This window comes from Suricata suricatta, chromosome 10 (genome assembly GCF_006229205.1).
Source record: "Suricata suricatta isolate VVHF042 chromosome 10, meerkat_22Aug2017_6uvM2_HiC, whole genome shotgun sequence".
Taxonomy (NCBI): domain Eukaryota; kingdom Metazoa; phylum Chordata; class Mammalia; order Carnivora; family Herpestidae; genus Suricata; species Suricata suricatta.
Genome location: NC_043709.1, coordinates 36,228,315 through 36,253,549, shown reverse-complemented (window position 1 = coordinate 36,253,549; position 25,235 = coordinate 36,228,315). Strand labels below are relative to the sequence as shown.

General features: G+C 38.8%; 1 protein-coding gene across 4 annotated transcripts in view; it reads left to right on the top strand.

Annotated features, from left to right (window-relative positions):
* ACSS3 (acyl-CoA synthetase short chain family member 3) overlaps nt 1-25,235 on the top strand; it is a 148,436-nt gene that overhangs the window by 18,042 nt on the left and 105,159 nt on the right. For all 4 annotated transcript variants that reach the window (XM_029955211.1, XM_029955212.1, XM_029955214.1 and 1 more), the window contains exon 2: nt 15,895-16,039. In XM_029955211.1, coding sequence (XP_029811071.1) covers nt 15,908-16,039 — 132 coding nt within the window. In that variant the 5' untranslated portion in view covers nt 15,895-15,907. The remainder of the gene's footprint in view (nt 1-15,894; nt 16,040-25,235) is intronic.

Here is a 25,235-nt window from a genome sequence, read left to right as displayed (position 1 = left end):
CCTCTTTAATAAGAGCTTGTATTAAACATCTCTCTGTGGACATGAGCTAAGTGTTGTGCAGAATGAGTTAATGAATGTGACGTCTGCATTCTGGGAGCCTCAGCCATAGAGGAGAGTTTCATTGGAACTTTGTGGTGTGTCATTTTACATGAGTTATAGCCTTAAAAAGAAAGAAATGGGTAGTTAAGATGAAGGTGCACTGTGAAAATGGGAAAAAATATACAGTCCTAAAGTTCTCATGGTTAGAGCACATTAGTTTCAATCCTTACCTATTTGTCCTCTCTGCCTTTCTCCTTAACACCAATGTTAATTCTAACACCAATGTTACCAAATTAGCTTCCTTCTCCCCTGAGTGATCCTGGGGCTATGATCTCTTCTCCTTTCTCCCCCTCTTCCTTTTTTTCCGGTTCTTTCTTTATCACTTCATCATTGTTATGAGGATTAAATGCTGAGGGATCTTTCTTCCCCCCAACAAATACTGATTTACATTGGAGGGTGTACCTTCTCTTCTGTCTTCTCCTGGTTCTTGGGATGGTTATAAGGTTTTAGGGTTACCTGCTGGGAGACCTTGTGGGCACCCTGATCTGTAAAGTCTGGTTTTCTAGGAACCTTCTCCAGTCTGGAGTTTGGTTCCTTATGAGCTGATCATGACTCAATTCTGAGTTGGTTGATTGAAGACCTTTGTTCCTGAAAGTATCCTAAATGCTTTCTTGAAAATGGCAGACTGAGGCAGTTTACTTTTCTTTAAAATGTACTTTTAAATTTATTTTCATTTTTTATTGTATTTTAATCTTAATAACTTTGTGCTTTGAAATTCAAATATATTTTGATTCTATCTTTAACATTTGACCTTTAATATTCATTTAATACATTATACTTTTCTTTTTTATTTTTTATATTAGACTGAATCATATTTCTGTTTGCTTAAAACCCTGGTTTTTCCTGCATTGTCTCTTAAATAAAAATAAGACAAACAAGATAAAATGGTGTCTTTACTTTCAGCTGTGAATTTAGCTGTCAGGCATGACTCACAACCCATAGATCTTTAAGATCATTCATTCATGCCTTTTCTCTTCATTGACAATGGATCCAGTTCAGATAACCGGTATTGATTTCTTGAAAGCCATTCTTTCTATTCTTTTTTCCTGTTGGCTGTGTTTTTTGCCATTGGCAGTTCACTTGGTTTTAATCTGAGACGATCTGGCAGAGGTGCAGATGCCTAGACTGTCCTTTCATGTTGAGCTGGGTCAGTCTGTGGCTACGGCTGGTGGATGGAGCCAGGTTCATGTATAAAGGATTGGTAGGGCTAAAGAATGTCGCTCTCTTTGTGTTAGGTTTCTCTGTTAAAGTAATTGTCCTATAGAGAGATGTGCTTTCCAAATACCTTTACAAAAACAGTATCCCTGGTGGTTAAATTAACGTAAGGTTATTATGCTGCCCAAGTAAGCAATTACCCAATTTGGAGTGTTTCCTGGAACAGTCAGCTGATACCGCTCCAGGCCAAGTATCTGTAATTTAGATGAGATGTCCCTGTGTGAGTAAAGGAAGATGATGCCCTCTTAAAAATGCTTAAAGCCTTCTCTGTTTGTGTGGAATAGTAGTCTTTGGAGCTCATCATTGTTTTTACTGACCGTTTACCTCATGACACTCTTTTTCTTATTTGTGTTAATGTGTCAGAAGAGTACTACTTCAATTCACGTTCATTCACACTTGCAGGCATTTATTTAAAAATAATTATTGAGCATTTTGCTGGGTGCCATTAATGAGCTAGCACATGGTCTCTGCACACAGAAAACAGCCTCTCATGAAGGTACAAGAATTACTCAAATAAGCACACAGTCATGTAAAATTGGAAATTCATCACATTTTCCTTAGAGGCAGAAGGCACTGGGCTGCAGTCTGCCACGTGTTAGTTTTCTAATTGTGGGGAATTATTTGACCTCCCCGAGGCTCACTTCTCATCTATAACATGGGAATAACAGTGTCTTCCTCAAGGGATAGTGTGTGGATTAAATGATTTGATGCATATCAATTTCCAGATGCAGCACGTGGCATATTTGCGATAACAAAATATTATTTCCTTTTTGTACTTCAAAACTGTTCGTTTTTCTTCTTATTCCAGGCCTCCCTTAAAGACAACATAAACTTGACATTCAGAGATGAAAAAAGAAAAAAAATCCATCAATTTTCTTTGATATCACCCTTTCCCTACTTCTAGTTCCTTTTTAGTTTGTTTCTATAATCGTTCCTCTTTCCCCTTATTTTCATTACTTACTTTGCCTTTCTTGGCTACTCAGCATAGATCCTAACTGATTCCATTTCCTCCTTTGCCTCTCAAGTCTGACCTGAAATCCATTTCTAAGCAAAGCATTGTCCAGCTCTGAACCCTGAAATGGCCTGCCCTTCCTTAACTAGGCATCCCAGGCTTTTAGGATAAGGCTTGCTTGGTCTTCGTTGCTTTAGTTCAGGTTATGCTCCCCCCTAAACACACATCTATTTCAGCAGCATTAGTGCACTTCTAAAACAGGACCTGAACTTTGCCTACTTTGTGTGCATGTCCCACTTGCCATTGCCATTGAAGAATCATATTTCCATTAATTTTCAATACTGCCTCCCCTCAACTGCTTTCACTTTTCACCCTTTTAATAAAAGCCAGTTGAAAGATTTACATAAGCCAAAGAGAGGCCAGAATCATCTCTCTTCTCTTTATATCCTCACTTCTCAGCCACGTTGTCTATACTCCAGTCTCCCTTATCCCCCACCCCATCCACTGCAGGGGGCCTCTGGCCTCATCACTAGATGCAAATTGCTCTGCCAAAGATCACCAGCACCTAGTTATTCTTTAATTCAGTGGATTGACTTGAAGTCCTTTTCTCACTTGATCTCTCTTCAGTATTAACTCTGGGGACCACCTCTTCGAAATTCCCTACAACTGCACTGACCAACATGATACATGGTAGCCACATGTCACTATTTCAATTTAAGTTCAATTTGAATTAAGTAAAATTTAAAATTCAGTTCTGCAGCAACATTAGCCAAATGTGGCTAATTGAGCCCTTGAAAAATGGCTAGTGTGATTGAAGAACCAAATTTTGAATTGCATTTACTTTTAATGAATTAATTGAAATTGAAATTTAGCCAGCTACCTGTGGCTAGGCTATTGAACAGTGAAAGCACAGAAAATTTCTATCATTACAGAAATTTCTATTGTATGAGGCTTCGCTAGAGTCAGGATTGGCAAAGTTTTTCTTTAAGATGTCAAATAGTAAAAATTTTTGGTTTTGCAGGCCAGATAGGTTCTTTTGCAAGCACTCAATCTTGCTATTATCAAGCAAAAGCAACCACAGAGAATATAGAAACAATTGTGTGTGGCTGTGTTTCAATAAAACTTTATTCACACAGATTTTGGGCCAGATTTGGCATGTGACTATAGTTTGCTGATTCCCCTTGAGCCCCAGTTTCTTTGACACACATTCTTTTCATTCTCTTCCTCTTTTTCTCTAAAATTCTTTTTCCAATCTTTTTTCAGCACCCTGGGGAAAATAATTATTGATAGTTAATATTGGGGGTTATAATCTGCCAGAGTCTGCCTATAAAGTAATAAATTATTTCTTGTAAATGTTACACATTCCTCATTAATATAGATTTAGTATTTTAGTAGACAGATAACCAAATATATCCATTAAACTCAAATTATTTTCAGCATGTTATCCTTGGATTTATTTAACTTTTGAAAAACTTCTGAAACTGTCCTAAAATAAAGACCCATATAGGAGATCATCAAGGAAGGACATTGTAATATGATCCAAGGAAAGGAGCTCATTGGGAAGGTAAATTATATGTTGGACCTTCCAGTTATTGAGTAGCAAATGTGTGTCTAGCACAGAAATCACTCTCTGGGATGAAGCAGAGGTTTGCCACATTGGGACCTCCAGATATACTTGTGCTGGAGGAAGCTGTCCACGGTTATTTCATGCAGATTGAAATATGGCAGCTTGTGAAAGAGTTTCATAGTCTGCACTATTGAAAGTATAATAAATTTTAGTCTTGAAATAGGAGGGAATGGTGAAATAAAGAGGAACATTTTAGACTTTACCAATTCAAATTTCTGTACCTGGGTAATCAAATTCGCAGAGTAAATGTTACCCATTTTTCCTCTTTTTAGTGTCAGAGTTTTATTTCCTTTTGTAGTGTTTGAAAAAACTGATTTAATAAATACATGTTTAGGAGTGCCTGGGTGGCTCAGTTGGTTGAACGTTCAACTCATTGATTACGGCTCAGGTCATGATCCCAGGGTTGTGGGATTGAGCCCCACGTCAGGCTCTGTGCTGAGGGTGGAGCCTGTTTAAGATTCTCTCTACCTCTTCCCTTCCTGCTCACGCTCTCCCTCTCAAATTAAAAATTAAAAATAAATAATAACAAATTAGTGGAGAGCTAAATAACAAAATTTTAGCTCTCCACAAAATAAAGGTTGGTGATGATGGGAATTGCTGGGAATAGAAGAATTGTGTGACTGTTTGGCACTAGCTTCTTCTGACACCTAAAGATCAAGGCCATGGAGCTTGTCGGGCTTCCCAACCTCTTAAAAATCCTTCAGATATCCGCCCACATTCATTGATTTGGCCCAGGGTGTGGGTCAACTATACACTCCGTGTTTAACTCATTTAGTGAACAAGGTCAAAGTGAAATACAGGGTGGGCTAAAGTCAGATATTAAGAATGACAGAGAACATTCAGAGTAGGTTAAGGGGAAGAAAAGAAGTCAAATTCAAACGAGTTTCCCTCCAAAGAACTGAGTCAAAGTTTTTATTCTAGATATAAACTAGCAGGATTAATGAGGAAATGACAAAGGAAAATAGGAAATTATGCATAAGAAGAAATCTAGAAAGATTTGAAGAGCTTTTTTCTTTTTCTTTTAAATATTTTTATTTATTTTCGAGAGAGAGAGAGAGAGTTAGAGACAGAGACAGAGAGAGTGAGTGGGGGAGAGGGCAGAAAAAGAGAATCCCAAACAGACTCTGGTGTCAATGCAGAGCTCAATGCAGGGTTTGATCCCACAAGGCTGGAAGCATGACCTGAGCCAAAACCAGGAGTCAGATACTTAACCAACTGAGCCACCCAGGTGCCCCAAGAGCTTTCTTCTTAATGGAGCTCCTTCTGAAATCTTTCAGCTCCACCTCTCTGAGCTCAGACACAGATGATGGTACACCTTGACTTCTTTTCAGGGACATCTAACATTTCTATAGTGATTGCATAATTATACCAGCTGAGATTACACTCATTTCTTTTGCCCTGGAATGGATCCCTCTGCCTCTAAAATTGTGAAACTTTAAAGTTTCTTTGAATTTGCTAAAACTGATGGGTTTGAGGACTTTTCTATTAGTCAGAAAGACTAGGCTGTGCTGCAAGAATAAACAGCTTTCAAATATCCCTAGTTTACAAAAGCCCAGGTGTATCTCACTCATGTAAACATATCTTTGTTTACCCAGGAGACTGCTTCATGCCATGCATCTAAACTCAAGAATACAGGTTGGGGGCACCTGGGTGGTTCAGTTGGTTGAGTGTCTGGCTCTTGATTTCAGCTCAGGTCTCATGGTTTGTGAGTTTAAACCCCAAATTGGGCTCTGTGCTGACATAAACTTAAAAATACATAAACTTAAAAAAAAATACAGGTTGATGATGCTGTCACCATTTGAAATGTCACTATTTGATGTCCCAAGTTTTAGTTTCTTTTTTAAAAATTTTTTAAAATTAATTTATTTTTGAGAAGCAGAGAGACAGCACAAGCAGGGGAGGGTCAGAGAGAGAGACACACACAGAATCTGAAGCAGGCTTCAGGTTCTGAGCTATCTGTCAGCACAGAGCCCGATGCAGGGCTCAAACCCACGAACCGTGAGATCATGACCTGAGCCAATGCTGGATGCTTAACTGACTAATCCACCCAGGTGCCCCCCAAGTTTTAGTTTCTTAAAACTGAATTTTGATGTTATCCTAAGCCTAAGAAATACTCCTTTTTACCAGAAGAAAAAAGATGTCTTTATTTAATTAATTTTTTTCCTTAGTGGTATTATAATGATATGGAGTTGATTCAGTCTAACCAAGAGTCAAGCAATCTTCTGTTAAAATTTATATTTTTATTTAAATACATTTAAATCATTCATTTAATACAAAAATGCATGTTGGTAAAAATCAAATCACACAGAAGTATTTATTACAGAAAAATATAGAATATTCCTTTCCATATTGCCCCTCAATTTTTCTTTTACCCAACTTTACCACTATTAATCTTTCTTGTTAATTTTCAGACTTCTTCTTGTGCTTTTATTTTTTACTTAAAAATTTTTTAATGTTTATTTTTGAGGGAGAGGGACAGAAAGAGAGACAGAGGAGAGACAGAGAGTGATCAGGGGAGGGGCAGAAAGAAAGGGAGACACAGAATCCAAAGCAGGCTCTGGGCTCTGAGCTGTCAGCACAGAGTCCAATGTGGGGCTTGAACTCACAAACCATGAGATCATGACCTGAGTTGAAGTCAGATGCTTAACCACCTGAGTCATGCAGGTGCCCCACCTTCTTGTGTTTTTATACAAGCACAGAGATAAACATACAGGCAACTTGCCTTGGCTAAGTTAAAAGTACTGTGGATTATGTCTACGTATCAGTCCAATGGGGGAAAGTGGCATCTTATTATTTTAATGTTCATTTTCCTGATTGTCAGTGAGGATGATAATCTTCTTTTTTGGTTATTGACCATATCATTCTTCCCCTTTATGGATGGTGTGCTAAGATTCTTTACCTAGTGGATTTTTAATTTTTTGTATTGATTTTTAGGTACACTTTAGGTATTGTCGAAGTTAAAAATATATCTTTTCCTTTGTTATTTATGTTGACAGTATGCCTTCCTCAGCTTTATGTTGTCATCTCTTTCATATATACGTTCATACGCACATGCATGAACACCTGCATACACACGCATACACACACACTCTCATCCAAGTGTCCAGGTAGCTGAGTGGAGTACATTTCAGAGTCCAGGTAAGGATTTTAGTTCATGTGTCAGTAAATGTAGATTTTAATTACTAAAATCCTTCTCACTGTGATTGTTTGAAAGAAAAGAGGGAATTTCCAGGTGGCAATGGTATGGAGCCTCCTAGAAATTATATAGAACCTTGTTTTTGTTCTACAGGTATTAAATCCTCTAGAGGATCATTCATGCAGAAACTCTCCCTATTTCAGAAAGTTAGACTCTGGGCTGGTGAAAGTTTGTGCAATGTGTATGTAGGTGTGGCTCTGTGTACGTCCAAACATTTACTGCCTGATTCTTGTTCCTACCTGCTTCTGATCTTGGAATTAGTTCAGATTTGTATTGAGAGCCTTTAGTGAGCCTTTTAACTACCTGCTTGTGGTTTATGGGTTCCCCAAAAATGTTTTCTATGGTATGGTTATATAATTTTTCTACGCACTATTTTCTTTACTTTATTCTAACTTAATAGTATCTAAGATGTCATTGAAATCTTTCCACATCAGCAGTACACTCAAATCTACCCTGTTTTGCATGACTTCTGGATTTAGCAAATCATTCTGCTTCTGTTTGCCTCATGTAGTCCCCAAATTTGACCCTGCTGTGATCTAGTGGTCACACATTTCTAGTGGTTCCATTGCTACTATCAATTTAATTTAAGTTTTATATACTTTTTCTGTTATTTAGGTGAGCTGCGGGGTGCATTCAGATTTCTTCCAATTTTCTGCAGAAGGAATTCAGGGCAGAGATGGGGTAGAATAGAATATGAAGCTCTTTCCTTTCTTTCTTCAACAGAACTTAAAGCTGACTGAGTTTAAAGAGAGAACTATTCACAAGACTCTACTGACAGAACATTCCAATAGTTACATCTAGTAACTACATAGCCCTGACAGAGACTCTGATATATATGTATATATGTATATGTATATATGGGAATGTATATATATGGGAATATGTATGCATAATACATATGGGAAGAATGGAGCATTATAAAAGAATGAGGACAGTAAGCATTAGTCAAATATTGATGCTTGTAAAGTTGACTATGGATAAATAAATATAATTGTACTATCATTTAATATATGTATACACACACACACACACTCAGATGTCATATATACATCTATGTGTAGATGTCTCTATGTGATTTGAAGTTTCTGTGTAGCCAGAACTTTCAAATACGTGTGTACACACAAACACACACACATTATGTATATGTGTAAAATATGTATGCACACAGATGTCCTACAATACATATGTATAATATATTCTATATAACACGTGTTGCCTACATATTTTACACATATATGAATATTTATTGGCACATATTAGAGATCAATATAAAAACTAAAACCAGAAGAGAGTAGTATGAATTTTCTTAGAAAAAAAAATTGCAAAGGAAAATGATGAGTATTTGACTACATGAAAATTTCAAATATTTTAAAAATGTTTATATATTTATTTTGGGGGGATGGGGGAGGGACAGATAGAGAGGGAGTGAAGGAATTTCAAGCAGGCCCTGAGCTGTCAGCATGAGCCTGACATGAGGTTCAATCTCATGAACCACGAAATCATGACTTGAGCCGAAATCAACATTTGGATGCTTAACCAACTGAGCCACCCAGGCACCCTGACAAATTTCAAATATTTTTATATCAGGAAATGCCATGAATTAAAATTAGTGAACAAATTGAGAAAATAACTTGTAACAGTGTCGGACTCAAGTTCAATGTTCTGTATAAAGAGCTTTTAAAACTTGGTAAGACATCATACTTAATACCAGTAATAAGAAAAACCAAAATTGAAACTATTTTTTTAATTCTCTCTCAAGATGATGAAGATTGAGAATAATCTGTATTTGAAAGAGTGTGATAAAATGGAATTTCAGGTAATGCTGATTGTAATATAAATTGATTCACTATTTCCAGAAGGAATTTAATTATTTGATGTATGTGTTTGATTGTAAAAATGACATTTGCCTGCAAATGTAATAAAAAACAATGTAGCCAATATTTCTCTATAAGAAACATTATTTCAGGATCACTTAAAATAATGACAATATTATGAAAGGCAATTTGCAACAATACAGGGTGAACTTTATTATTGAATAGCTATTGAATATAGTAAGATGCCATCATTAAATATGCGGTGTTTTTTAATTTTTTTTTATTTTTCAGGCTCTTGGGAAAAGCTCATAATGCAATCTTAAACATAGAGGCAAATATTTTTATATATAAAAAGTAAAAGAAAATACTCCAAAGTATATTTTCTCAGTTTTCTAGAGGTGGGCACTAGTTATTTTACTAATCTGGGGAGATAAACCATTGGGAACCTGCTCATGAATTTAGAAGGGACAATGAAGAGTTGGCACACAGAAGCCATTCAGTTGACCTTTACTGAAATGATTTGATTTAAAATGAAATCAGAATCTTGTCATAGTAGAAAAATCAAATCTTTGAGCTGGGAGGCCCCTTGCAGGTCACTTTGTCCAGGCAGCCCCAGTAAACCAATCTTTAAGTTTAGCCAATTTATAGTGGTATATTCATTAACCCTTACCCCACCTGGAGCCATGCCAGTTTGTTATCTCCTGCAACAGTTCTTGCATAACACTGCTTGCAGGCCCCTCCCTCTGAGTTTCTTTTCTGCTTGTCCTAAAGGGAATCCTTAAAATTCCTTAAATGTCTTTAAGAGTATCTTTAAAAAAGAAAATCTTAGGGTATAGTAAATATTAAACTACTATATATTTCCAAATAATTGGGAAAAAATCTGAAGTTCCATAAATATTGACTGTAGAGGTGGTTTCTGATATTTAAGGGCTTGGATCTATAATCAGGCTGCCTTGAGCAAGGTACTGTCTGATGCGTTTCCTCCTAGGCAAAGTGCGGTTTATAATAGTACATACCTCATAAGGCATGGTTGTTTTCTGATTAAATGAGCTAATCCACCTGAAATATTGTCCTAGAGTAAGGGATCAATAAATGTTATTTAAAAATTTCTGGTTTCAGGATAAGATGGAGAAATGTACTTTCCCTTATTCATCCTGTTAAATACAGATAAATCCACTAGGATATTATATATAAAACAAACATAAGAAGACTCTGACAGGTAGAGAGGACAAACCAAATCAGCTAGGAACTTTGAGACAAGGAATGGCACAGTAATGAGTTCCTTGAGTTTACTTTTTGCCATACATATTCTAGACTGAGTGCTGGGGAAGTAGGCACCCAGAAATACCAATGGGTACAGAAAAGGAAAAGCCCCAACATAAACCTATTTCCCAAGCTGAACCAAAACAAAACAACAGCAACAATAACAACAACCAAAAAATCATGCAAAAAACTCAAACAGAAACACACACACACACACACACACACACACACACACAAACAGGAAAGGGACAGTCTCACAATGAAGAACATTTTTAGACAGAAACCACTCCAACCCAGCCAAACACTATAGAAAAAACCATGACCCCAATTCCATCCTCACCTGTGAAAACCTGGTGCAGTCTAGACTTTACTCTAGCTCCAAGGAGGTGCCTAAACACTGCCAGCTCTCCAGCTGGTGTCAGAGGCAGTTGTATGGGAACTCAGACCTTCAGTTCTGGCTAAGGTAGAGTGGTCAGGAGGCTCATCCACCTGGCAGTGTCAGTGGAGACCACATGGGAACAGTAAAAAGGTGTCACTCCCCTGCTCCAGTCAGGACAGTGTCGTGGAAGCCTAGTGGGATTCTGAACTTTTACCCTAATCCAGCAATAATGAGATACTCCTCACTCCCACCAGTGTCAATAGAGGCCATTAGGGGAACAGGAACTAATACCTGTACGTGGTAGTAATGAGGCATCGCTCTCCTCCATTGACACAGTCTTAGAGGAGGTCTGGGATTTAAATAGGATCTTTAAATAAGTCTCAGAGTCTCAATAAAATGCCCACAATGTCCAGAACACAACCTTAAGTCCCTCGTCAACACTGAGATATCACAGATTGGAACAATCCGATAAGGATTTTAAAGCAGCCATCATAAAAATGCATCAACATACAATTATAAACACATGTAAATTTTTTTAAAATCTCAATTAAAAAATAGAAAGCCTCAGCAAAGAAATTAAAGATATAAAAAGAATTGAAAGAAAATTTTTGAACTGAAAAATACAATTACCAAAATAAAAATTCTCTGCATTGGCTCCATAGCAGGCAGAATGGAGACCACAGAGGAAAGAGTCAGTGAACTTGGCAATAGAAAAAAAATTATTTATAAATGAATGAATTAATATGATGTGAATAATGGTGCGTGTCTAGATGTCTAAAGATTTGGGTTACAAGTTACATTACAATTTCTTGCTGAATGTCCTGGGAATTACTCTTTTTAAGTCTCTGTTCTCTCAACTTTAAAATGAATTAGTGAAAATCACCCTGACTACTCTAGCTGGATCCTAAATCCTATGTTTCTTGAAAATCTACTAGTATTTTTATTCATTGATTTACCAAATATATATTGTATGCCTAATACATAAGAGCTACTACAGTAATGAAGTTCTGGGGTAATGGTGGGGTGGTTTGGAGCCAATGGCCAAGAAATAATTTTTGAAGAAGACTTTGGTGCAAAAGATGATTTTATTAAAGCACAGGGGTAGAACCCATGGGCAGAAGAGCTGCACTGGGGTTGTGAAGGGTAGGTAACTCATTATATACCCTCAGGTTGGAAGGGGGTCAAGGATAGAGTAAGTCTCTAAGGAATTTTGGAAGCAAGGTTTCAGGACTTTGAGGGGCTAGCTGTTACTAGGGAAATGCCATTTATTACTGTTTAATAAAACCTTACTCATGGGGCCCTTCAGCTGTATATCAGGGGGACCATGATCTTAGAGTGTGATTGCCAAGGCTATGTCTTGGGGCAGTTGAGATAAAGGAAGTCAATTTACAGGATCCTCGAGGTTGGGATAATGTTAAACCAAGATTCCCTTTTGTCCCTACAAAAGGTCATCATCCAGACAGCTGGGCTCCTGGAGGGAGGTCATTCTGCCAGTTTCAAGAACTTGTCAATGGGCTGTAGGCAGGAAGGGAATTTAATTTTTCATTTGCCTTAGTTTCCCACATTACCAGGGCAGGCATTTAAACCCCTTTCCTTTGTTCTTGAGTAGTCAGGAGTGTCTGAGGAATATCACACATATTCCACGTGTGGAGGGAGGTGCTGTTAGCCTGTGTTTTGCTTGCTCCATGCCCTCTCAACACTAAGACTATGAGGAGAAGAAGACATTGTCTCTGCTGTAATGTAGATTACAGTGGTAATGCACTGTGATAAGTACTATGGTAGAGATATGTACATAGGACTTTGAAACTGCTTGGGGGAGGGTGGCGGTAAAGGTGGAGAACAGCCACAGAAATAGCAGCTGACCGATTCAGGAAATAGATTTTGTAATTTATTAGAGCTGGAGTGTGGGAAGTTGGTGAGGAGAAATAAAGCTGAGATGAATGGGCTTTGCATGCCGTCTAAAGATACATCATTTTTATTCCAAACTTCATGCAACAGTAGTAAATGACTTTGAGCACTAATTTGAGTATTGTTGACACACAATTTACATTAGTTTCCGGTATACGACATAGTGATTCAATTTCTCTATACATTATACTATACTCACCACATGTGTAGCTACCTTCCATCATTTGAAAATGCTATTGTATCATTACCTTTATTCCCTAGGCTGCACTTTTCATCTTTGTGACTCTTTCATTACATAACTGAAAGCCTATATCTCCCACTCCCTTTCACCCATCCCCCATTTCCCTCCCTCTGGCAACCATCAGTTTGTTCTCTGTATTTATAGGTCTGATTCTCCTTTTTGTTTGTTTATTGATTCATTTGCTTTGCTTTTTAGATTCTGCATCTGAATGAAATCATACGAAATTTGTCTCTCTCAGTCTGACTTATTGAGGAAAAATATTCTAAGAGCATAGAGAGGTGTCTTGAGAGGATAGGGTAAGGCCTGGGGCAGGAGGATTAATTCAGAGGCAGTAATTCTAACCCAGGTTGTGAATGAGAGAACTGAACATTTACAGAGACTAATGTAATGTTACATACGCCTAACTGAATGTAGAGAATGAGAGATCAAATCTGATTGTGGGATTTCTAGTTCAGGTCTGTGGGTGCGATGGTTCCCTGAAATATGGAAAACAGGAGAAGGGGAGCATTTGCATTTGGGATGAGGCTATGGGTTGAGGTGGAGTGAAAATGACTATTGTTTTGGACATGTTATTCTTCCCAAATAGGTTGCTTGGGCTCAAATCCTCTATTCTCCTTGGTTCTTTTGACTGATCTGTTAATTAAATTGACATAAAGTGAAAATAACAAGAAAAGTTAATTTCAGATGTATGGGAGCCTCAGACAGACATGAGAGATTTGAGGAGAGTCAGACAATTGAGGCTAATCTGCCATCCTTAGCTAAGGAGAAGCGGGTAGGGGCCTAGAGGGAAGGAAGACAGTTCAGAGGAAGATGGAAGGAGCAAGGGTTTGATAAACAAACATTTGCCATGTTATGCAAGGACTATGGGATACAGAGAGGAATTTGAACAAATAGACCCTGCCAAGTCCCCCCCACCCCGCCCCCCGTCCAGCCCAGGCTACCATACCCTGCCCATACTCTTTGTAGTTATCTTCAGTGACAGATCTCTCCCTGGACTTGGCCCTCTATCTAAATTCTTAGAGGCAATTAAGTGGGGAGGTTAAAAGGCCTTCCTGAGTCTTGATCCTTGATTGTTTCTGCCCAAAATAATCTACATTCCAAAGTGGCATGTTTTGGGGAGGTTCATTCTGAATCCCCTTCAGTGCCCAGCAGACTGTTGGCTATAAGGGTATGGAGCTCAGAAAGGAGGTCAGGGCTGGAGCTAAGGAGGGAAGTTAAATATAAAGGTCACCCAGGGAGTGTATGTAGAGTGAGCCGAGGGATGGATTAGGTACCTTAGGGATCCCTGTCAAAGTTCTGGCAGAAGAAGTAGTCTCAGGAAAGATATTGACAAGGAATACAAGGTAGGAGAATAGTCAGCAAATGGTAAAGTGAAAGCTTCATCAGTCTTTGGTATTGAGGAGTCCCTTTACTGTGCAATGTCATGAGTGTAATTAGTTATTGAGCACAAAGAGTGGTAGAATAGAAGACTTAGATAAAGTGAAGGAGAATAATAACAACATCAAGAAGTATTCCAGCAAGCCAAACATTTTCTTTTCAGAAACAAAAACAAAAAATACAAGTAAATATTCTTGTGGGAAAATTCCATCAAACAACTTTCCTTATTTCTGATACAAAACATTGAGCCAGGTACCTTTTTGTTTCTTGGCATATTAGCTAATTAGAGCCATAGTTATGCTGCATATTAAGTCATCATAAAAAATGCCCAAATCATAACATATGCGGCAGTTATTTCCATGTTTCTCTAGATTGTCATGGGGTCAGAGGACCTAGGATGAGCATGACTGGAGATGTTGTTCATAGACATGTGTCTGGCTAGGTAGGCTTCCTGCTTCTTTCGGGCTCTACACCCCCTGCAAATATTTGCTTTGGGTACCAGGCTGGCTACGGAGGCTCTTCTGGAGAAAGCAGAGGTGAAGGGGAGTGAGCCCAGGTGCACAGGTGCTGTCAGGCCTCTGCTTGACTTAGGTCAGCTGTTTGGCCAAAGCACAGCCACATGGATGATACCCCATCGAGAGGAGTATTCTCCACTCATGGAGGTGGGGCAAGGGGAAGAGAGGGTAGTTGTGAACAAACATCCAATCTCTCACACGTGGTGATTCAGAATCTTTACATTAACTACTCCTTGTGCTGTGCCCTGTGTCATATTCATATTATTGAAGTGTACAGGGTCATTTGACCCTGAGTAAGTCATCCCTCCTCCTGTTGGCTTTCTCTGGGTGTTGTTTCTTAATGCTGCCACTGTATCTATGGCTGCTTTTAACTCACTGCCTCATTCCACACAGGGCTTTTTTGGGTGAAGACCTGAAGGTGATACTCTGCCCTGTGACAAGATGTTTTCTTCTTGCTTCAATGTTTTTTCCTGTTATTTTTGCATTGTTACAATATTTGCTAGTCTGACGTTGGGACAAATAGACCATTGCTGCTTTCGTATGCTTTAGTTTAATCCCCCTCCTCCTACAGAAGGGGCAAATGCAAAGCTTTTTCCTTTGGAAAAAAATGAACTATCTTTTTTCAAAAAGTATCTCCATCGATCTAAATGATGTCTGTGTTCTCAGAGGAAGGCATTGGTAAGTTAGGAGATGAAGAGTACAGAATTGCAAACGTTTTTGAAAACAATTAATTAAAATGTTATATGCATGGCCATTCTTTATTCAAAGTATGAAGCATTTCAAACATGAAAAACAGAGCTTATCTATTTGTGCAATTGGAGGCATCACACTTAATTGAAATGAATATATATACACATATATATTCATTTTAAAGAAGAATTGTATTTCCCAGTAAGTTTGTTTACAGCCATTACCCAAACTCAGTCATACGTCTGACATTGGTTCTGTCAGGCTAATCCTGGCACGGGCTGTGCTGCACTTACATACAATTCATTGCATCCGTTTCACGTAGATGAATTTGGTGTTCTATACTGTCCTTCGTCCTAAGCAATAAAATCCAGAGTTGTCACCTTGAAGTGTGAGGTATATTTTTTCTAGTGCACATAAAAATAAATACATATTTATTAAAACAAAGATGTCACTTCTGTACCATCTTAAATATCTGCTTTCCAGATATTGCTACCTGGCATTGCATGCATGGGGAAACACTAATTTAAGGGCGTTGCTGCCAAACTAGAAATATGGAACCTAGTTAAGCAACAGTATATTTTGGAAAGAATTATTAACCTTTACCTTCCAATTTTTCAGGTTTGTGGAAGGAATGCTTAACATTTGTTACAATGCCATCGATCGTCATATTGAAAATGGTCAAGGAGATAAGATTGCTATCATCTATGACAGTCCTGTTACAGACACCAAAGCAACAATTACCTACAAAGAAGTGCTGGAGCAGGTATGGTCATGCACTTTTTGTATATGTTATTTGGAAATCATATAGAAATTACTTAAATAAAATGCATTCATATTGTTTAAACTTTAATTCACTTTAATTCATTGACATAGGTTACTTTCGTTTTGTTTTGATGCACATTGGAAAAAATAGAGGTATGTTAACTAATTTAGACAGTTTTTACTCCTTATATTTATATGTTACAGTACTGGAGAATACTCATTTTACAGGGAGAGGGGAGCAAGGCTCTAATAATATGTTCAAATCCTCTCCTGGCCTCCGCTCCCACGTATGTTGGCATCGTGTTAGCCCAGCACCTTTTCAGCTCTTGTAGGAGTGCAGCAGCCCCCCGACTTCCCACTCAGCAGCCTCCACTCATGGTAGATCACCGCCTAGTGTGACACCAGACTTTTCTCCCTGAGGAACATCTGGTTAAAAATGTATTCCTTAAAAGTACTGTTACTTAGGGGTGCCTGGGCGCCTCAGTCTGTTAAGCATCCAACTCTTGATTGCAGCTCTGGTCATGATCTCAAGGTTGGTGGGATGGAGTCCCGTGTTGGCCTCTGGGCTGACAGAGTGGAGCCTGTCTGTGATTTTTCCCTCTCCCTCCCTCTGTCTGCTCTTCCCCCATTCTCTCTCTCTCTCTCAAAATAAATAAATAAACCTTTAAAAAATTACGATTACTTAGTATAATCTAGACTCCTGTGATGTAGAAGACATTTGGAATCTGATCACAACTTTATTTCCAGATATTCTTTGCCATAAACACAACTTTTCTTCACCCTGAGGATCCTGCCATACCCTTAGGCACTCCTGGCCCTTTATAGGTCTTTTTACATTCTGTGCCTTTCCCTTATTTGCTCTTTTTTGTTGTTCTTTGTTCTTTCCCATTTGTTTAGTTCTTGGGTGAATTACAGTACTGACAGATGAAGTATGAAATGACTTCCTTTCTTTCTTTTTCCTTTTCTTTCTTTCTTTCTTTCTTGTTTTGAGAGAGAGAAGGAGGGGGGAGAGAGAGAGAGAATGCATGTACAAGCAGGGGAGAGCAGAGAGAGAGACAGAGCAAGAGAGAGAGAGAGAGAGAGAGAGAGAGAGAGAGAGAATCTGAAGATCTGAAGCAGGGTCCAGGCTCCTAGCTGTCAGCATAGAGCCCAACATGGGGTTTGAATTCTGGATCCTGAGATCATGACTTGAGCCGAAGTCAGATGCTCAATGGGCTAAGCTACCTAGGTGCCCATGAGATTTCCTTTTAACATTAGGGTGGAAATGAGGTTTCACAAGTAATTATAAAAGTGGCTATGGAACATGTATTCTAACTCTGTGGGACATTTATTTATATATGCTTTAAAGGGCTGGGTTTCTTTATCTGGACACTACTGACATTTTTAAAGCAGAGAATTCTTTGCTGTGGGGTGCTGCTATGTACACTGTAGCCTGTTTAGCAACATTACTGCTCTTTAACCATTAGATGCCAATAGTAGCCCTCCAGCAGTTTTGTTGCCCAAAATGTCTCCAAATGTTATTAAATATCCCCTGGATGGTTACTAGTTGAGAACTACTGATTGAACAAAGTGTGTCATAGTACGTTTGGAAGGATTTACTTATAAGTCAGGGCTTTTGGAAGCACATTCATTCTCTTCTTTTCCTTTTTTTAAACCTATTTAGGGTTTGTACTTGATTTTTAGAAAATCTGGTCAACTTTTCCAGACTCTCTGAAATGAAGTCCTTTCATATCAATAATATTCCTGTTTAGACTTCTAAGAGATTTCAAAAAAAGCAACTGGGACAATCCAATGTCTCAATGCTGAGTTGTTGCAAACAATGAAGAGAGAAAATTTTAGCCAGTTTTGCTCAGACTGGGTATCAGCCTGGTTGTATCAACAAATTCAGCTTTAGCTAATTTAAACATAAGAGGAACTCATGAAAAAGGAAGACTGAAGAACCGGGTTCAGAAAAAAATAGCCCCAAGAAAGAAGGGGCAGTGGTAAAAATTTAAGGAGAACCCACAAATTGTCTGCTAACTAGACTTGCTGACTTGAGTTAATCTCCTAGGCTGACACAGTAGGAACACCTAATTGGCCAGTTTTAGGTTGCTTGCCTAACACACCAGGCAGTGGAGGAAGAGGTGTCTTTTCCTCTTTTAACTCATAGTCAGAACTCCAGTCTAATAAGAGGGAAGTTCAAATGTTAGGCAGCCCAAGACAGAACAAAACAAAATAATGCGGCAAAGATACTGTTGGGTACTTTGTACTGGTCTGTTAGTGGGAACTCTATTTTCAGAATGAATTCTAAAGAGGCAGAGCTCACACTGGGCCTGAAGAGAGAAAGAACTCCATTAGCAAATGACCTTGTTACTCATCTGAGGCCATGTTTTATTAGAAGATATAATGTAAATTTCCTGACAACTTGTTATACTCTGTTTTATTGTAGGCTTGCATTTTCAGCTTTTAGATTAGGTTTTGTCTATGATTAAAAACTTATTTCTATGTTTGGAGGATATTGTCACAGTTTCATTTTATTAATTTAAGGCCTCATACACCTGGTGAATCTTAATTAGTATACAGATTAGGAAGCTTATTTATATACTACACAATATTATTTCTACCAACATTGAATTTGATACAGAGCCAGACATCAGAGTCAAAGAGAAAGCCTTAGGGGTGCCTGAGTTGCCTAATACTTTAATTGACTAAGTATCCGACTTCGACTCGGGTCATGATCTCATGATTCATGAGTTCTAGCCCAGGGTCAGGCTTTGTGCTGACAGCTCAGAGTCTGGAACCTGCTTTGGATTCTTTATCTCCCTCTCTCTCTGCCCCTTCCCCACTCATGCACTGTTTCTCTTCTTTCTCTCAAAAATAAATAAAAACATTAAAAAAATTTTAAAAACAAAGAGAAAGCTTTAGAGAAACATAAAATAAGAAGAATTAAATAATTTTCTCATTTGCTGTTTTTTAGTCAGTTGTATAAGTGTATATGATAAATACACATTTTGCTTAGAAGCATTTCTGCTAACCCATCTTGGTTTTCTAATATGGAGTCTGGACTCTTAGACTTTTTTGAGGTTTGTACTGGTTCATTGGTTTCAGTTTAGCCTGACATCAAAGTACTTAAAAGGCCTGTTTCTCTCACCTGCTGACAGCTTCTGATTCCCCAGGCTTTTCTTCTCTAAAGTACTAAAGGAAGAAGTGTTAGGAAAGAGGGAGGCATTGTGCTCGACTTTGATTACCTGCTTCTGGTTCCCTGTGGCCTTTATTTTATTAAGTAGGGAAGACAGAGGAAGAAAGATTTAATGGTAATGCCATTGAGAACAAACAAAGAGAAGTGGCTTTGTACTTTACTTGTTTTAATCTCCCACATCACATTTCTACTGGGAGTTTCTGGCTATATAAACCTTAATTAAGTTAGTTAGCACTTCTTATTTAATTAGTGGACGGACAAATGTTAGACTAAATTGTGTCAGTGACATGAAAGATCTGAAGATTTTACAGAATGATTCAGAAGTAGAGCTTTTCCCAAACTGTCACCTTTTATGTAGAGCTGATAATTTATTAAGAGTTTTGTATAGTGATTTGAACAGTGTTCAAGATCCATTATTCATTCATTCAACAAATATTGATTTTGTATGCCAAACCCTGTTAGGAACAAGGGATACAAGGTAAATGCACCCATTACATAACTTCAAGGAACTAAGAAACCTGTGTAAACATGATGAAGGGTTTGAGGGTAGTAGTATATTCTGTGGAGACAAATGAGAAGACATGCAGCCCAGCCACCTGTTAATACCGCTTAGAAAGACTTTCGGGAAGAGTCAGTGCCTAAAATTAGCCCAGACCCCCCAAAGTGGGAAGGGAAATGGTGTAAAGGAGCGTCCGCAGACAGAAGAAATTGCATGTCCAGAGATATTCAGGGCCGGGAGAGCCTAGCACCTCAGCAGTGGCTTTGGCTGAAAGTAGAAGCACAAGCGGTTAGGGAGATAGGGCTCCGCTGAGCCAGACTCTGGAGAACTCTGAGTGCCGCACTACAGATTTGTGCTTAATTCTGAGAGCCGGGAAAGAAAATAAGTAAGTAAATAAATAAAAGCTGCACCCTGCTGTGACCTGTGGTTCTGCATGATCAGCTCTGGTGACCTACTCCCCAACCCCACTGCACTGCACACCCCACCCAACTGGACTGCACACCCCAGCCCTGCTGCACTGTATACCCCCACCCACTGCATTACAACCCCAGCCCCACTGCACTGCATGCTTGTGCACACTTCACTGCACACACCCCACGCCGTAGTATACATCCCTGCCCCACTACACTGCACACCCCAGCCCCACTGCACTGCACTGCACTGCACACCCCAGCCCCGCTGCACTGCACTGCACACCCCAGCCTCACTGCTTCCTGTAGTTACCTTCCAGCTTGCTCCACTCCCAACTTAGAGGCTTATACTTACCTACCTTTTGCTTGAAATAGTTTTTCTACCAGATATCTTACGATTCATAGGACCTGGTATTATTTTCTCCATGAGATTTCTCCTGACCATATTGAACACAAATGTTCCCATGTACACACCCCTTTGGGCCTACCTTTTCTGCTTTCTTTTTAATTTGCCATTTATTACTCAGTACCATTGTTTATACTTTTCTTTATCGTCTTGAGTGCTGTTTCCTCTTCTAGAATGTACTTTCCATAGGGAAGGGGTTTTTGTTCTGTTTATAGAATGGTGCCTGGTATATAGCAAACATGTGTTCAATGATGAATGAATGAATGAGTGAATGAGTGAATGTAACAGTATTTGAAATTTTTAAATGACTCTAGCTTCCTTTACTGTAGGATCTTCTTATCTTTGAATTGGATTGGTAATATAATTTGTACTTCTTTCTAAGTAAATTCTGACTTCTTACTATCTGTGAAGTAGCCTATTTACATTTGGCTTGGAAGTTCAAGATGAATATTTCCTCTTTGAATTTTTCACACTTAAAGTCAGATCTGCCTTCCAGGAGAAATGTATATGCTTATTGTGTCCTTCTCTTGGTAGCTCTAATTCTTTTCTTTTTAAAAAAATTTGTAATGTTTAAATGTGAGAGAGAGAAATAGAGTGTGTGAGCGGGGGAGGGGCAGAGAGAGGAGACACAGGATCTGAGGAAGGCTCCAGGCTCTAAGCTGTCAGCACAGCCCCACTCAGAGCTTGAACCCAGGAAAGTGTGAGAAAATGCCCTTAGCTGAAGTCGGAAGCGTAACTGACTGAACCACCCAGGCGCTCCTCGCTCTCTTCAAGTTAGTGGTTATATCAAACCTCAGCAAAGGCAAGGGGTGTGTGAGAGAGTTTTTGTTTGTATCTGGCTGTATATGTTATATACAGTATGCATCATTTTAAGAAATTCCCACTTTAAATTTTTTGAATTTGTTTTCTCTATATCTAATTTCATTTTGAATTACCTCCATATATGTGTGGTAAGTTTGCTTTATTTTTTTATTTTTAATTTTTGGTATTCAAACAATTGTGAAATGTGACCATTAGAAGGCATTTGAGAAATTTTCATGAATGTACATACACAGGGAAGATTGATGAAACCCAGGGTGTGCCAGATTGTCCTGATTTAATTCAAACTCTAAGTATCTATTGTCTCCACTGAAGGCTATTGTTTGAAATATAATTATGGTGGTGGTTATAATTATGAAGTTTGAATAATTTGAAGAAAATTACTCTGAAATCAAGGGTTGTGTCCCATGAGAAGGCCTTTCTCCAGCTCTGCTCTTTAGGGTGCACGTTTCAAAGTGTGAATTCCATTGTCTTGGAAGTATGTCAGGGCAAGATAATCTGATATATCTCTGTCTGTCACATCATCAGCATTTTCTTAAACAAGAACCGAAAATGCAAAACACGCAGAACCTGCAGAGATTCAGCTCTGCCAGCTCTTGCTTTGTTGAGGGGAAAGGATACAACAGGGCTTATGTGCAGTTTTCTTTCCGTAAGCTTCCTCAATAAGCCATAGAAACTCCAGTTGTTCTCCAGTCGGCTCTGCTAAACAGTATGTCTCTGTAAAGTGAATTCCCTCTTCCGTGCTTGATGCTGGAGTCATCATTCCGTGAATGATGTGCTTTGTGTACGTTTTTTCCTCGCATGCCACTTTGTCAACTTTTAATGAAGTGTAATATACATTCAGATGAGTACACAAAGCATAATTATGAACCTTGTTAGATTTTTCACACACAGAACACACGCACATAACCAGATCAGGAGGCAGAACATCTCCAGCCCCCAGAAGCACGTACTATGCCTCATGTTAGTCATTTCTCCTCCAGCCCTTATGGGATTATCCTGCAGACACTGATACACCATCCATGATGACATTTACTTGCTTCTGAACTTTGTATAAAGTGAATAATAGGATGCATTCATTTGTGTCTGGCTTTTTTAAACTCAACTTTTTGTTTATGAGATTCTTTCATGTAATAGTTTTCCAAAATGTTTGTACCAATTTATATTCCCCCTAGCAGTATATGAGAGTGTCAGTTGTCAACAGTTGGAATTGAGAATCCCACGTCTTTTTTTTTAATTTTTAACATGTATTCATTTTTGAGAGAGAGAGAGAGAGAGAGACAGAGACAGAGACAGAGACAGAGCCCGAGGAGGGGAGGAGCAGAGAGAGAGGGAAACACAGAATTCGAAGCAGGTTCTAGGCTCTGAGCTGTCAGCACAGAGCTGGACGTGGGGCTCAAACCCACAAATTGCGAGATCATGACCTGAGCGGATCATGACATGAGGTGAAGTCAGATACCTAACCAACTGAGCCACCCAGACACCCCTCCCAAGTCTTTTTAAATCTGGGCTTTTCCAGTGAATGTGTGGTGGTACCACATTGTGCTTTTAATTTGCTTTTCCCTAATGACTGCTGAAACTGAGCTCCTTTACCTGGGCTTCCTGGCCATTTGTTTCACTTTTCTGAAGTTCCCTTTCAGATCTTTTGCCCATTCATTCTTCTATTGGATTGTTGTTACCTTGTTAGGGAGTTGCAGAGACTGTCTCACAATTTAAAGTGAACATCTTTTCAATATTTGAAAACCTCAAGAAAAAGAAGATGAAGATCCTTTAGCACAAGAGTTGATACGTTAAGTGGTTTTCATAATCTAAAGCTAAGAAGATATTCTTCCCTGTTTCAAAAATAGTTAATGATAAAGTCTACACTCTGCTATTTTGACTGGTCATTCTTTGCAAAGATATTTGGAAGTGAATGTCTTCCATTAGAATATCTTAAAACAGGAAGTGTTATTTCCACTGTTTAAGGCTGTAAATGATCTATTGAACATGATATTATGTTAAATGAATGTTAAAGAGCTCCAGTTATGTTGATTTTTGAGTGGTCTGGTTTAACCTTATTTTCCCATAAGCCTTAATTTTTTGTGAACTATTTCAGGGGCATTTGAGTGTCTCAGTTGGTTAAGCATCTGACTTCTGCTCAAGTAATGATCTCATGGCTTGTGAGTTGGAGTCCTGTGTCAGGTTCTATGCTAACAGCTCAGAGCCTGGAGCCTGTTTCAGATTCTGTGTCTTCCTCTCTTTCTCTCACACTCTTTCTCTCTCTCTTAAAAATAAATATAAAAAAATTTTTTTAATTGTAATGTATTTTGCATAATACAATGTTGTAAAATATGTTTCAGTAGACACTTGTATTTCATGTGAACTTGTTCCTGAGTAGGCACCAACTACTGATTTAAATTTTTATCAAAATTGTAGCTAAAACTTTATTTTAAATAACCTCTCAACTTAATAAAATTTGTTAGGTTAGATTCTAAGAATTCTTCATATAAAGAAAATAAGTATTACATCAATTTGATAGATAATATAGGAATAAATTAAATGAGAAAACAACATTTTTTTGTATCTTTTAGCTTCCTTTTTCCATGTTTAGAACCCTGTATTCAAAATAAAAATTTCTAAGTTCAATTTTTACATCAACTAAAGTAACAATGCAACCATTCCCTTTGACTTTTCTCAGCAGACTTTTTGAGATTGTTTGAAGTTTAACCTCACTTCTTTTCACTCCTTCTATGCCAGAAACTATTCACCATGATTTGAAGTCCAGAACACTTTATTTATACCTTTCTCCATTTGCGGGTTTATTTTTGCTTTTTACATTACTAATGAGTGTATCTACTTTGAGTGTATTTCTTGGCCAAAGTAATACCCATTGCGGATAGAGGCAATGTGTCATAACTGGGGCTCAGGGTCGCGTTCCTTCGCTGAGCCCCACGTTGAGGCGCCAATTGTCTTAAACCCGGAGGCTGGGTCCTGCGCGCTCGTCCCCGGCGATCGGCGATCGGAGGTACCTGTTTCGTCAGCCCCGACCAGCAGGGCGGAGAATCGTCGCGGGTTCTTTTCCTGAGGGAGGAGGAGAAAAACAGGGCAGGAGAGGGAGACGCAGAGAGTGAAGACAGCACTCACGGTTTCCAATCAGGCGAAAGAGAGAGAGCTTTATTCAGAAAACTGTCTTTTATAAAGGTTTCAAGGCGGGAAAACAAAGCAGCTGACCAAGGTCAGTTACCAGGTAAACAGAGTCAAATGAATATCAAAAGAAACGCCCAGATTTGCCTCAGCAATGCTGGGAAGTGGGGAGTTAGCACTGAATAATCCAAAATACGGTTTTGATCTTTTGTGCACCTTGGCCACTCCACGTCTTGCCCAGCATGACAGACGCCAGTTATTTTGACCAGGAAATGGCCGTCTCCAGCCTCTAGATGCAAATCTTGTTTACTGGTTCACTCTCTGGAGAGTGATAATCCTTGCCTGAGGCAGACAGAAAACTTGGCAGCCCCCGACAGGTCCTCCCTTTAAAACTGATTTTAAAGCTCCTTATAGGCAAGGAAAGGACTGTGCCTGGCTTAGGTCGGAGACTTGCCAATCCTTCTTACCAGTCATGGGCACACTCAGAGCGCCTGTATTAGGTGAAAGGATGGTAAGGCCTCTCTTACCCGTCATTGGCTAGCCAGCCCGTGCCTCTTGCCACAGCTTTTCCATCGGTCTCCTGAATCAGCCATATTGAGCTTAATATACTGGACCTGGGTAGGCTGTGCCTGCTTGCTGCCTTAGGAGAGCCATGACCTTATTGAATAGAACAGGGCCCAAGGGCATCAAGATAAAAAAAAAAACCCGCAATAGGTCTTAAACATGGAAGAGAATAGGGTAAAAGTCCATGAAATCCCAAAG